Source organism: Fopius arisanus, unplaced genomic scaffold, assembly GCF_000806365.1.
Source record: "Fopius arisanus strain USDA-PBARC FA_bdor unplaced genomic scaffold, ASM80636v1 scaffold00052, whole genome shotgun sequence".
Lineage (NCBI taxonomy): Eukaryota > Metazoa > Arthropoda > Insecta > Hymenoptera > Braconidae > Fopius > Fopius arisanus.
In genome coordinates this window covers 351,267-364,862 of record NW_011887791.1, presented here as the reverse complement: position 1 = coordinate 364,862, position 13,596 = coordinate 351,267, and the positions used below count along the sequence as shown (strand labels likewise).

Below are 13,596 nucleotides of genomic sequence, written 5' to 3'. Positions count from 1 at the left end.
TTCTCCGGAAAATCATCAGGTTAATGATGACCTTGAACATACTGTGTCAATAAATATTAATATTTTTTAGTTTGCTGGCAGGTTGTTCATCGGATCGAAAATATAGTTTTCGCATTAAAAAAAAAACTTTTACAAAATTCATAAAATTCTAAAAAAAGCAAAAAATTATTGCACGATCATGAAACTTCGTGAGTCATAAAATAACAATAAAATGCAAAAACGGTATATTTTTCTGGGTCTATCCGATAAAAAATGTGTCAAAAACCTTAAAAAAGTCGATAATTTCGACTAAAATAACAGAACGTCTAGAGTCTAGAGATCCAGAGATCCATCCAGTAATTCTAATCATCATCGGGTTTGTCCTCAACCTCGTGTCACCTCTCTAACACCCATCCTCACCAAAAACAAACTCTTTCCCAATGATTATCACGACAAATGTCGTCTCGAGAGGAAAAAACCAGCGATAGGAGATAATAAAAAGTAGAAAACTAGCAAAATTGAGGGTATGGAGTATTAAAAATATATAAATATGTTTTGAGATATGTAATGGGAGGGAAGAAATCTGGTGCTTAGTGACCTCGGAGGAGCGGCGTGGGACCAACATGGTAGTGAAGGTTGTCCGGTCTTTTTCAACGCTGGCCAGAGCAACGACGCGTTTAACGAACGAGGTCGCTAAAGCAATGGAAAGGAAGTTTGTCCAACCTCTCTTTACCTCTCCACCCTTTCCACCACCCCCCATACAACCCCCCTTCACCCGACCATTTACCTCTTCGACAGCAACGTGACGTGAAAATCAAGTGCTCCGAGAAGATAATACAAATTTTTGGCAAAAAAAATTAATCGAAATGAGAGAAAATTCCTCAAGAAAATGTGGTAAACTTATGGTTGCACAATTGCAATTTTTTAGAGATCCCTTTTTACCTCATATCTCGAAATTGAAGGGAGATATCGATTTTTTCGTTATTACCTTTTTTGTAGCTCTCATTCTTTTTTGTAAAAAATGTTGGGGTGAAAAATTCGATGTGCTCTTTGGATTCCGAGATATTGGCTGAAAACTGGCCCAAAAAAAATCACTTGTTATGGTTTACCACAAAATTTACAGTTTTGGAAATTTCTATTTGCTCTGGATGTTTATTGGCCAAATCTGGTTTTTACAACTCGATTTTTTTCGCTAAATATTCGCAAAATCGTTAGCGCCTGTATTTCCACCTGTTTAAAATGAGTGAATTTCAATCAATATCAAATCGCGCAGACCACGACGATGAAAAAAAAAATCCGTCTATATTTTCAACACACAACAGAAAAATGTATTAAAAAAAAAATACCCAAAACAAGGAATGACAAGAATCTCAAAAAAAAAACTCTCAAAAGTAGTTCTGGGAAAAAAAAATAAAGAAATATGAAAAAAAGTACGAGAAAGGGACGATAACGAAGAGAAGACAGCAAACCCCAAATAAACAAAATTTTTCCCTTTCCCTCCTCCGAATACCCCTTCTCGTGGAATTGTTGATATGACTGTTGGTCAGTATCTCACTGATGCTGCAGCCGATGTTTTCAGGTGAGTATCACCTCCTGACTTATTCCAACGAGCGATCAAACCCCATAAACTTCCCTGAGTACAACCCGACGTGCATTCCCACCTGTCCAAACGCACAGTGGAAAATTTCATTAATTAAAAAAATTTGATGTTGCTTAAAAATGGTGAGAGAAGTTGAGGGACTGGAAAATCTGGAAAGTCCAGAGGAAATCTTGAATATACGTGAGAGGGCATGAGGTTTCCGCGTTGGTTAGTAGAATCTCGGAGCAGTGAGCGGCCTTGACTCTGGCTTGCATACCCACCTTCCCACCATTTCCCACCAGCCTCTTACCCACTCTATCCTTCTTCTTACTTTTTTTATTCCTTTATTTCCAACATCTTGGCATCCTTCTCCGACGATCTATTCCACTCCCCGACGTATTACAGCGTCCACGTAGGAGTTGAAACAGTCCAGGATTCACTCGAGTGCATCGCACTGTTTCACCCATTTTTTCTAATACCAGTCTATTCTGTTCTACCTCACTTTTTGTCTTTAGGGTACTCACTGCCATCGATTCTTTATCTTTATTATTTATTGAGGGATATTATTCCCTTTATTTCTGTCAGTTTATCGGGATTTGAGGCCTAATTAGATGATGGAAAAAATAATACAATCATATTTCGTCGATTGATCGTATGATTCGTATGTACAACTGTTCAATGAAATTCTGTTTTTTTTTTCAGGAATTTTTTGAAATTGGGAAAAAGTTTCTGAAAATTTGGAAAATCGTTGAAAGTTTTGGTGATAGTTCCACTGGAATAGTTTTTATGTAATCATTATTAATTGATGTATTTTTTATAGAAACTATTGGGGAATGTTTTTTAATTATTCTGTTTTTGCAACATTGCAATTGCTACAAAAAATTCAGTCAGCTACAAACGAAATTTCAATGATTAATTCCATATTCCCTTTCTGTGAGTCAATTATTGGTGAGTTCCAATTTTTTTGGCCCTTGCTTTGATCTCTTCAGTTCTTTTTTAAAATCATTTGTAAATCCATTTTATCGTTTATTATTTTTATTGATCATGAGTTTTCGAGAAAAATTGCTAATTATGCATCTGCTCTCCTAAATCATTCATATTTTTTCAATAAACCCATTCCTTCCCCAGATGTTGATGCAATAATTTCTATGAAATTGTTTATTTAAATAAGAAGGCCATTCCACAATTAATTTTCATTAAATTTGTAAAAATGATAGACTGATGTTTATCAACTACAAAAATCGAGAGACTAAACCCCAAACCCTCACCTAGAATTCGATATTCACTTCGACATTAGTCCCAGAAAATACCTAAATGTCTACTAATCTAGGGAATGCGGAGAGCCAGGAGCGATTGATAGATAATTCCAGTGATCGGAGTCAGTAGAATACTGAGATGGAAATCTAAGAAATGGATATAGATATAAGGCATAGTGTGGCGATAGAGAAAAGTCAATTGAATGTACTGGTCATCGCCTATGGCACGTTCTGCAAGAGTCATTGCGCAAGAAAATTACCAGTCAGCCCTGGCCTTGCCCGCCAGTCCGCAACAAATGCTTCAAGACATCAACAGTATGTGCCTGCTTGTGGCTCATACGTATCCACCATCTATGAGGTGAAGGGAAAATAATATCACACAACCAGGCAACTCACCACGAAACAATTACGGAAATTTTTTATTATTCTGTGAAGATGACAATTCGCTACTCCAAAAAGGGAGCTGTCTTCTTTTTTTCAAAAATTCCTTCATCATTGAAATTAAATGCTCAAGGATATCATGGATTTGTTACATAAACTAGTGGAGCCTGATCATGTATACCCTTTTTGTGATCAAATGAATTTTTTATATTCACTTTAAAATAATTAGTAATGATAAAAAATTGTCAGTAAAAATTGAAACATGAGGATGAGTGAGTTTCATGAACTTTCCAAAAGTAGTTTCCGTCACTTTCGATCCGAGAAAAAAATAAAATTCTTTCTATAAGAAAGATGAACTCAGAAATTAAGAAGAGGAATATAAAAATGTATGAAATTTGGAGTTCAATGACCCCTGCGATATCTTACTGAACAATTCTCGAGTTTTTATTCAGAAAAAATAGTGTAACCTTGATGGATCAATGCGTGCAATTTTCGTCAGTCAACCGCAAGAACATGTGTATTGAATTCTATAAACCATCTGTGCAATTCAAATAACGTCCAACGAATTTTCAAATAAATTTTTCCATTGATTATGTATCCGATCGGAATAACCGCCAATGGAAGAGAGATATTTGATGTCACGTGGTACACCTTACAGGGCTTTAAGTCTGTAAAGTTCGGTGAAACGTCATGTCAACTTTCATCTTCTATAATTCAAGGGCCAGTCCAATAATTTCAATTGTCAAAATGCTAAAATATTTATAATCTTCTCAGTTTTGGAGATATTATTGAAAATTCTCGGGATTTTCCAAAACTTTAACAATCTTCAAATTGTTATAAAAAAATTGAAATTAAACACATCATGTAAAAAACGTTTCCGTATTCTATCAGTTAATAATCACCACTTCTTCCCTACAGCATTTAATTGGACATTTTGAAATGAAATCTTGAAATTACTTGACAGCTGTTGAAAAATGACATTTCACTACTACATTTACTACTTGTAAAAAATATTAAAAGTACTGACAGGAAGTAGTAAAACTACTTCCGCCCAATAGAATTTCTACTCGCCCAGCAGATGTAGTATACCTCATTCAAGGACACAAAATGTGCCTGGAATGCCAGTTTTTAGAACTTTTCAAAATTAAACTTTCTCCAAATATAAGCCTGCACAGCGGGAAGTAATCCCTTTTTGGTAATGCCCCGGTAATTATGAGAAATATAAAGTACGGCCATATTCACATAAAAAAACGCATACATCCACCGCGATCATAACCGGTAATTACCATCTTTGCATGGCCAAAAATTCGAGGAAGGACCAATTCAAATCTGAAAGTGAATCCTCATCTGAACCCGCGTCCACAAATATTTTTTTTAGGTAACGCAACGTCCGTAAAATGACCAGCAACATATTTCATTAATTCGTGTTAGATTTATTCGACTCACGAGTTTGTAGTGTTATCCGGAGTAATAAATTTATTGTTTTCTCATTCGCACTAATAAACATTGATTTTATTTTGAAATTATTGATTATTTCAAATTCTGGGACGGAAATCTCGAAAAAATGACCGTTAACTCACAAGTGACTTCAGGGTGAGAAAATGGTTAGGAATCGGTCAAATTTTTGAATATCGGGTGACCTGACCGAATGAAAAAATGACGGTCATTTCACATCCCTAGTCTCGAGGCGAACGGTGATCCCTCGTTGGAAAGGTGAGTGAGAGTGACCTACTGACCTCACTCCTTCCCACCACGTGTCCCCCTTCCCCTGGGCCACTTAGACACCCAAATGGCGCATGCGTACACACCATGTGGATCACTTCAATATTTGTTCTTTTTAGAACACCAACCATACCCAAAATAAGTTTAAATTCGATGAGGGAATATTAAAAAAAAGGTGCCAGGGCTTATCTGATGGTTAAACTCGCCATGCGGAAAAATTTGTTTCAAATTCCCCAAACCTACACTAAATCAAAGCTATGATACCTCATCGTTGTTATAAATATAATATAATAATACAAATAATTCTCCCCAAATATCATGATCGTCCTATAATTTTTCTATTTTTTTTCCTGAATTCTTCAAAAATTCACAGAACTTTTTTCATTTCTTTAGGACAGCAACAACTCTTGAAACAGTTCAAAATTCAATGAGTGTATATTAAATGTATCAACAAATTGATTCCTCGATCTTTCAACTGGAATTTATTAGAGAGTTTGATCGCAGAATTCAGCCTTTAATGTGTTGAATTGGTAAATGGGGTTATTTGTGAATGGTATTGACCGGGAATTTATTAAAGCCCTTGGGGATTCTTCTCATACTAGATGATGAAATCTTTAAGAAAGTCTTACGATACTGTTTTTATGAAATACTTGATTCCTTAGCAAAGAGATAGAATCGTCCAATTCGGCTTGGACAAACTCCAAAGGAATCTTCGAGTGTCAAGAATAATTAAAAATGCCCGTAACATAATAGTTTATAATTAAGAATTTAACGGCAAATGCAGTGCCAGCGGGTTGAGAGCGTTAGATAAGAAAAAGTCTTTAAAGTCTGAAGAAGTGGACGAGAAACCAATTTTTTTCAATTGATTATATATCAATATCAATTATCACTTCGATTTCGTGCAAGAAGCTTTTTTTTTACTTTTTGTAGAAAATAATATTTCGTTTAACGAGAATATTTTCTTTTGCTCCCATATTAATTATTATTTATAACATAAATTAATTACTCCACACGTGCATTGTCTACGAAAATCACAAAATAATGTGACGTTTTTATTGAATTTGTTTTTTTTTTATTTTAAAGAGTTTTTCAATATTCCCGTCTTATTCCAACCTCGAAGATGAAGCACAGATGTTTTTTGTAAGACTATGTGTAATATGATTTTCACTTATCAGGCATGTTAAACAGACCATTCGCATATTCAGCCAGAATGTTTATACTGATACTATCCATAATTTAAAATATGTCTCATATTTTTTATCCTCAAAATCAATTCACGTTTAGATTGCCTGGATTGTATTGAAATTCTGATAAGCTTTCTAAGAGATTTCTCTGTGTTTAACGGAATATTTTCAAGGTTTACTGGAACGTTATTTTTTTCAAATCTATTTTTTATTTCGAAATTATTCAATTCAACACTTTTATGAACGTCATGAATGGCAAGTTAGCATGGGAACAGATTAGAATACCGAGGCTAAACAGATAGTATTGTTAGAAAAGAAAATTAATTGAATAATCTATTTTCCTAGACGTCTCAACATCACAACAATTCCTCAGGATTTTTCTTGTTGAAGAAATTTCTTCCTCAAGAATCCATCACTCACAAATTATTGTGTAATATAAAAATGAATAATCAAAAAATGTACATATGTACATATGTCGACAACGTAAAGAATTCGAAAAAAAAAACGCCAGGTATTTTTTTTGTGGAGAATTCAAAATCCGCGAAAAAATTCCATTGGCTTTTTCCTTCGAACCGGCTAGTTTCCGAGATTGAAAAAACAGTAAAAAAACCAAAACAAAAACAAAAACGTGAGTTTTCAAAACAGATTCCTTTAACGAGGAATGCCCATCACTCGAAATAGTTTTTTTCTACGATTGTCAGGCATCACGTGTTCGGCAGATAAAAATCAATACATAGAGCAATTGAGGACACAAAGAAACGTATCACGATATTCGTTACAATATTTTTACCACGAAAAGCAGAATAAAAAGGAAAGTATCTTGGGGGCATGGATAAAGGTCGAATAACACCATTGGAGGTTGGCAAGCTGGCGCAATGCGTTTGATGTGGGTGTCAATTTATGCCTTCGACGTAAATAAAACAGGCCGGACAAATATCCTCAATATGCCAGAGTGCCATTAGGTGAACAAAAGCGAAAAAAAAATTGCCATAGTTCGGTGAATTAATTAAGTGAAAAAAAAATTGTTTTGAAACCGACAAATGGAATTAATGAATAGTCAAACACACATGTGATGACGAGGGTTAAATATTGAATTGAATAAATTCGTTTGAAACAACAAATTGAAATTCTTAAGCTCAATTTTAACTTGTTACAATTGTTTGCAAGAAGTCAAATTTGAAATTAGTATTGCTTGAAAAAAAAATTTATTGGTAATGATGGAAATTAAATCTAGTTGAGTATTGCAGTGGATCAGTGATCACAAGACGTCATTTTAGGTATATATAGCACTGAAGATCGATGCTCCCACTCTCGTGACCGTTCGCCAGGGCACAGAATGAAAATTACAGGCATTACCGCAATGCATCACGCACATATAAACAACTATCAATGTATCTGTGTCAATATTGAGCCAATATTACAAATATCAAGATAAAAAAAAAGTTGGATATTATCTCGCTTCTTTCTTCTCCTTGCCGACCCGATCATTTCGCTATCGATGGCTGAAACGAAAGAGTTAATGACACTTCGCCAATGATAAGTGTTATCGAATTATCGTGTCAAAGTCACATTTCACTTTTAAATCATATTTTTGTTTATACAAAAGGAATGTAGATTTGACGTGACAGGAATATATTGGCTAAAAGAAATATCGAGAATTTTCTGAGTTCGAAACTTGCGTTTTATATTATTCTGCAACGCAATTAGGTGCGAAAATATTGACGGAATAGTAAAAATCGCCTTCAAAACTCAGTAATTTCAAAAATGTTAGAAATCTATCCGATATCAAGTCCATGATGTCGAAATATCTCGAATGACCGTAAGGCCCGTGAAACGAAACCGATAGCAAAATTCGGAAAATTCAAGAAATCGCCAAAATTTTTCTGGCATTCTGCATAATTACCAGGGAGCATTAGAAAACCATAAAAAAAATCGATTCCGAAGCTTCCACTGGCAAACAATAATAGAATAAGTAGATGATAAAAATCGGTACGAATTGACGGCAAGAATGTCTCTGAGCTCCAAATATCAATGACCTGTTCCCAAGGCCGCGGCCCTGACCCTCCTTCCCCCACCTGCTCGTTGCACCGCTACCAACGCGTTACAATTCCCTTAAAAATACCAATTACCTTCAATGGTGGGTGTGGGTGATGCGACCTCCCCTCCCAGAAGTGTTCCAGGATTCTGTAAATGTTCATCAGCCTGGTTATGCATACCCCGACTCAAATCCAAATCCCACAACTGTAGCTCATCATTTCTGCCTGCACCCTCCGGTGTAGAGGGATGAAAATGAGGTGGTGGTGACAAAACTCCACTGCTAGTCACCTCAGGACTTGATTCCTGAAGGCCAACTATTCTACCACCCCATCGCCTCTTGACACCAGCCATCGGCACCCCGGGCACTGTTTGCAGCATCATCCCACCCACTTCCCCCTTCCTCTCACTGATCTCAATACTTGTCGACTCCACTTTTCCGTTTTTATATCAAATTAAAAAATAAAAATAAAACCCAAAATGTCACTATCACCTGATCATCACAGCATCGAGTGCAACATCAACTCCGAGATTTAAAAAAAAAACAGAAGAGGCAATTCGAAAAATTTCAATTGTACAAAAAATCAGTAACTCTTGATAAGTTCAATTAACTCTGAGTAAATAAGTCAACCACATGATAGGAATTATGCAATTAGTCGAGGATATCACAAAAATTTTCAATTATCCACTGCATGGTGAATCCAGCTGGTGGAATAATGAGGCATTGAAAAATACAATTGTTCGATGAGATGAAAAAAATACAAAGCCACAAGCACGGATTACTTTCAACTCTCTCACTCCACGACTGACACTAATGGCGCCCGCGTCGAGTGTCGGTCATTGAGGAAACGAGGTCACGATCGCGCAAAAGGGAATGCCTCCACGATATTAATGTCGAGAGTGTTCAACTGTCGCTGTCTCTTCAGTTTTATCTATCACAACACCATTCACAAGTCCATTGACTAATAATTATCAAATAATCCGAGATTGACCTCCTAAAAGTTTCAGCACGTGTGACAGATCATCGACTCCATGTCTAAACAAGTGATTTATTTATTTTTTTTTTCAACGAGAAAACCCGAGAATCACACTTGGAAATCATGGGTGAGGGCTCTCGCGGTCGTGACCCATTTCACCGTCTGACGGATTAACGCGGCACTTTATGATTTCGATACGATGCACTATTTGTGGATGTGATGGGGAATTGGGAGGAGGGGGTTGGGGCAGGGTGGATGGAGTTTTGAGGGAGCTTGGAATCTGACAATGGGGAATTTTTGTGAAATGGTGAAGCAAGCACTCGGTACGGCGCTCCGACACTGACTGAGAGCCGCAGCCGCTGGACACTCGACAATCGACAATTTGACTGTAGTGGGAGCTCAACACGGTCACCTGGTGGGGGGATCTCTTCTATTCGTCTGACTTTCACTGACGCGCGCGCAACCACTAACACCACCAACATCACCAACACTCATCCTCATTTTCTCAATTCACTCAATTCACACTTTCATCCATTTATTTATTCATTTATTTAACCATTTATTTATGCATTTATATATTTATATATTTTCATTTATTTATTCATCCTCTCTCCGAGAATTTTTAATCCAAAAAAGAGCGATGCTGAGAATGTAAAAAAATGGTTTTTTTCATTTTCAGTGCAGTGATTTTAATGGAATTAAGATGATGTGTTTTGATGGATAATTGAGAAAAATTTCAAGAATTTTTTTGAAAATCACCAGAAAATTAAACGGAAGTGAAACTCTATTGATGGGCCTGTCAATGCAGGTGTGGAATTTTTCCTCATTTTATTTCCAAATTTTTCATCTCCCTAGCGGCTGAATGGTGTGAAAAAGGTGGATGGGTAAAAAATGAAAGAATATGTTAAAAATTTCAGTGGGTCCGTCAGTGGAAGATTCACAATAATTTCAGTTTGCCCCGGTTTCCCCTATGATTTTAGATGCTTTTTGATGTGTGTGTGTGTGATGCCTATTTTTTATTTTCTTGCTCTAGATTTCCAGAAATTCTCTTCATTTTCTCATAAATATACTATCAATTACTATATACTTATTCCTTCTAAATAACTATCAATGAATAAGCGCTTTTTCAAAATATAAATTAAAACCAAGCAAACACTTTTCCCGCTCTCATTTTTAAAATAAAAAACTCAGCTTCATCACGTACATCACACGAAAAAATTACTATTTAAAATTGCGGTATAAACCACAAATGCAACACCAAAAAAAATGTCAAAAAATATTGTTATCAAGTTGAAAAAATAAAATAGAATAGAATTGACATATGCAAAGCAGACTGACTGGTACATGGGTGTATCAGTCGAGATGACGTCATCCACCTGTTACATGGCATGTACAGATGGAGAGGTGGAGGTTTGGGTGATGTGCATATAGAGAAAAGGTGGCGATTGGTGATGGTGAAGTGATGGGGGAATTGGAAGGAAAGGAGGAAGGAAGAAAGGGCCAAGGCTTGTGGGGGGGCTTGAGGGGGGTTGGTCGGGGTTTGCACTGTATCCCGTGCAGAGGAGCTCTGGTGCGCGTACCGCGTACACGGGTCATGGCCAGGGAAAACCAGGCCACCACTCCAGCGGGCACCAACACTCTGCACTCCATACACCGTGTCAGGGATTCCAGGTCGGCCTTTTAAATGGGTCAGTCTAAATTTACGGGAAGGGGGGCTACACTACCACCACTCACCTACCTCATATCTATCAATTATACGCACATATATTTACCATAATCCGATGTATCAGATATATCTCGGTGCACACACTCATTTTTTTTTTTTCACTTTCTATTTAATTCCAATGGAAAATATATATTTCTTCATTGGGAGAATGGAGAATCAGTCTGGCGCATTTGAGCATAAAGCACAAGTGCTTTTGCTTTTGCTTTCGCGTCTGGATTAATCGGCGAATTCTGGTTTATGGATTTTTTATGTGTAAATTTTTTGAAGTCGCAATTTTTGCATGATTTTTCTGGTGCTATTTTTTTTGGAGGCTTCTAGACTAGAGAAGGGTTTGATGATTAATAATAATTGAGGATAGTTAGTATTATTATTGATTTTTTAAATAATTAATTCATTGGAATTTTTTTATGGGGAAGACGGTGGGAGTTTATCGAGATTTTTGGGGATTTAGATGTTTTCTGGTTTAGTTAGGATTTATTTCAAAAGGTGAAATTGATTTAGGGGGTAGGCGAGGGAAGCGTGGAGATGAGATTATCCGAGGCATCCATTTTTATGGAGTTATATTCTTCAGAAGGGGGAAGAAGGCCAGGATGACCCCAGGAGGTTGACAGGGAAATGAAAGATTGAAAGACATTACGGTTTCTTTTCTTTTCATCTCCACTGTTTCCAGGGAATTTCAAAGAAACGACTATTTTCGTGGACATGTCTTTTCGTGTTCCAAATTTTTGGGGCGGTTGAACTATTTCACAGGTGCATCATCAAAAAAACAATGAAAATTTCCTAAAATTCCAATATTTTCGAAAACAACAGAAGACTTCAACTATTCGATCATATCCCGAATATTCATCACTCCCAAATTTTCCCGAGCAAATTTGAATTTTCAGTGTTTATTGATTTTATTTTAGAAACTTTCGAATTTTCATGGGAAAAATTCCTTGAAATTTCAATGAAGAAAATTGCCCAACCGATTCGTGCGGAATGTATTATCCATTCAGGAGATGTTAACGATTGATAAGATTTCCATTTTACCCACCCTCTTTTCCGCTACAATATTAACAAGTTATTAAAAAACCGATGGATACGAGAATGTCGTGTTTTTCACCTGAGCTGATGGTAATACTAAAGAATGCGTCATCTATGTGGCACTCCCTTTGCGTCAATTTACCTTTTCCGACCCGATCTCGTGTGATTTATGAAAAAAAAATATAAAAAGTTGAGAGAAATTTTCGTTCGAATGATCAGAGTGGAAAAGAGAAATTTTTGACACCTACGATTTTTCCAGGGCGTCTGGGCGTATCGAAGGGCAAGTAAACTTGTTGCCATGTTGCCATGTCCTCCTGACGTCATTAAAGTCAGGTATTTTCAATGGAGCAGTGAATGGGAAAAAATTCCATTTAGAGGGCAACGCGATCCCTTTCATCGCACCCTCCAGAGGATACCTCCGACGCCTCAACCTTTCCTCAAATAACATTAACATTTATCACTTCTCTTTAATTGAAATTGCTAATCTGGCAATCGTAGGAATCTGGAGGGGATCTTCATCTTTTAACGCAGATGAGATGGACAATTGATATTATGGCTCGTTTGAATGGATTAAGAAAATGAAAGGAGTGGAGTCATTCCTTGTGAACGGTTGACCTTGAGACAATTGATGCGTTGTAACAATTGCTTTACAATTGTCTTGAGAGATGGAGTGATTAGAGCAAAAATCTATTAAAAATTATTGAGTTTAGAAGAATATCCTGCCACATTCCTGGAGAAATCCAGAGACATTATTAGGTATTTCAACCTGTTAGTGGATGTGTGAAATTTTAAATAAAAAACGATTAGAGTATGATAATATTGTAAATAAAAATACCGGGAGTTGATTTGGTACATCTAAATGTCTTAATGATTAATAAAATATCCTGATAAACAAGAAAATAATTTTCTATAAGTTTTGGCAAAATCAGGTAGAAATTCATGTGATTATTTATCAGAGGTAATTTATTAGTTATCACGTAGGAAAAAACATCACGAAAAAAAGAGAAACTAGAAAATTCGATTGGATTTTGTTGAAAATTTTTCTTCAAGTTTTTTGCCGATTCAATTGAAAGACACTCAAGCTTACAAAACAGGAGAAGCTCGAAGGCAACATGAATTAACATGCCCGGATCTGATACAACTGTACTAATACAAGGTCAAGAACTCGATAATTACTTGGTACGTGTATTTTTATTCGCTCAAGGTCATAGCGCTTTAATCATTGGGTGTTAATTATTCGTTGGTACTGTGTGGCGAATAACGTATTCCCAAGAATCCATTACGAAAGACTATAACGCCGCGAAAAATCATTAATCAATTGATTTGTGAAAAAAAAAAATGGAAAAGTTTAATTGAAAAATCGACGAATCATTTAGAAGGATTCGTACTCACATTTATAAGTTCGAAATTAATCAAGTCAACCAGGGACTTCATGTGTCGAAAAAAATTGATTCATTCTCCAGTGACGTAGGGCCCAAAGGAGGACCCCGTAGGATGAATAGACAGAGTCATATCATGATTAAGCATCGGGGTTTTAATCTCAGACTCGGTTAATTATTATTGCTGTTTAATTTCCTCTATATGACAAACAGCTGTTTTTAATTGGAGTCCCAAAAAGGGTTTCAGATTAATTAGGTAGATTAATTAGGTAACGGAAAAGTCCAAAAAGCGGAAAAATTGACGAAATATTACGTGAAGACTGTTGCTCATAATAATTCGTCAAATCGCTGTCAGA

General features: G+C 36.2%; 1 protein-coding gene across 4 annotated transcripts in view; it reads right to left on the bottom strand.

Annotated features, from left to right (window-relative positions):
• EcR (Ecdysone receptor) overlaps positions 1-13,596 on the bottom strand; it is a 45,421-nt gene that overhangs the window by 4,828 nt on the left and 26,997 nt on the right. For 2 of the 4 annotated variants that reach the window (XM_011307193.1, XM_011307194.1), the window contains exon 1: positions 8,231-9,437. The exons of the other annotated variants lie outside the window; for them this stretch is intronic. In XM_011307193.1, coding sequence (XP_011305495.1) covers positions 8,231-8,519 — 289 coding nt within the window. In that variant the 5' untranslated portion in view covers positions 8,520-9,437. Of the gene's footprint in view, positions 1-8,230; positions 9,438-13,596 lie in introns of those variants that run through there. 4 annotated transcript variants of the gene reach the window in all.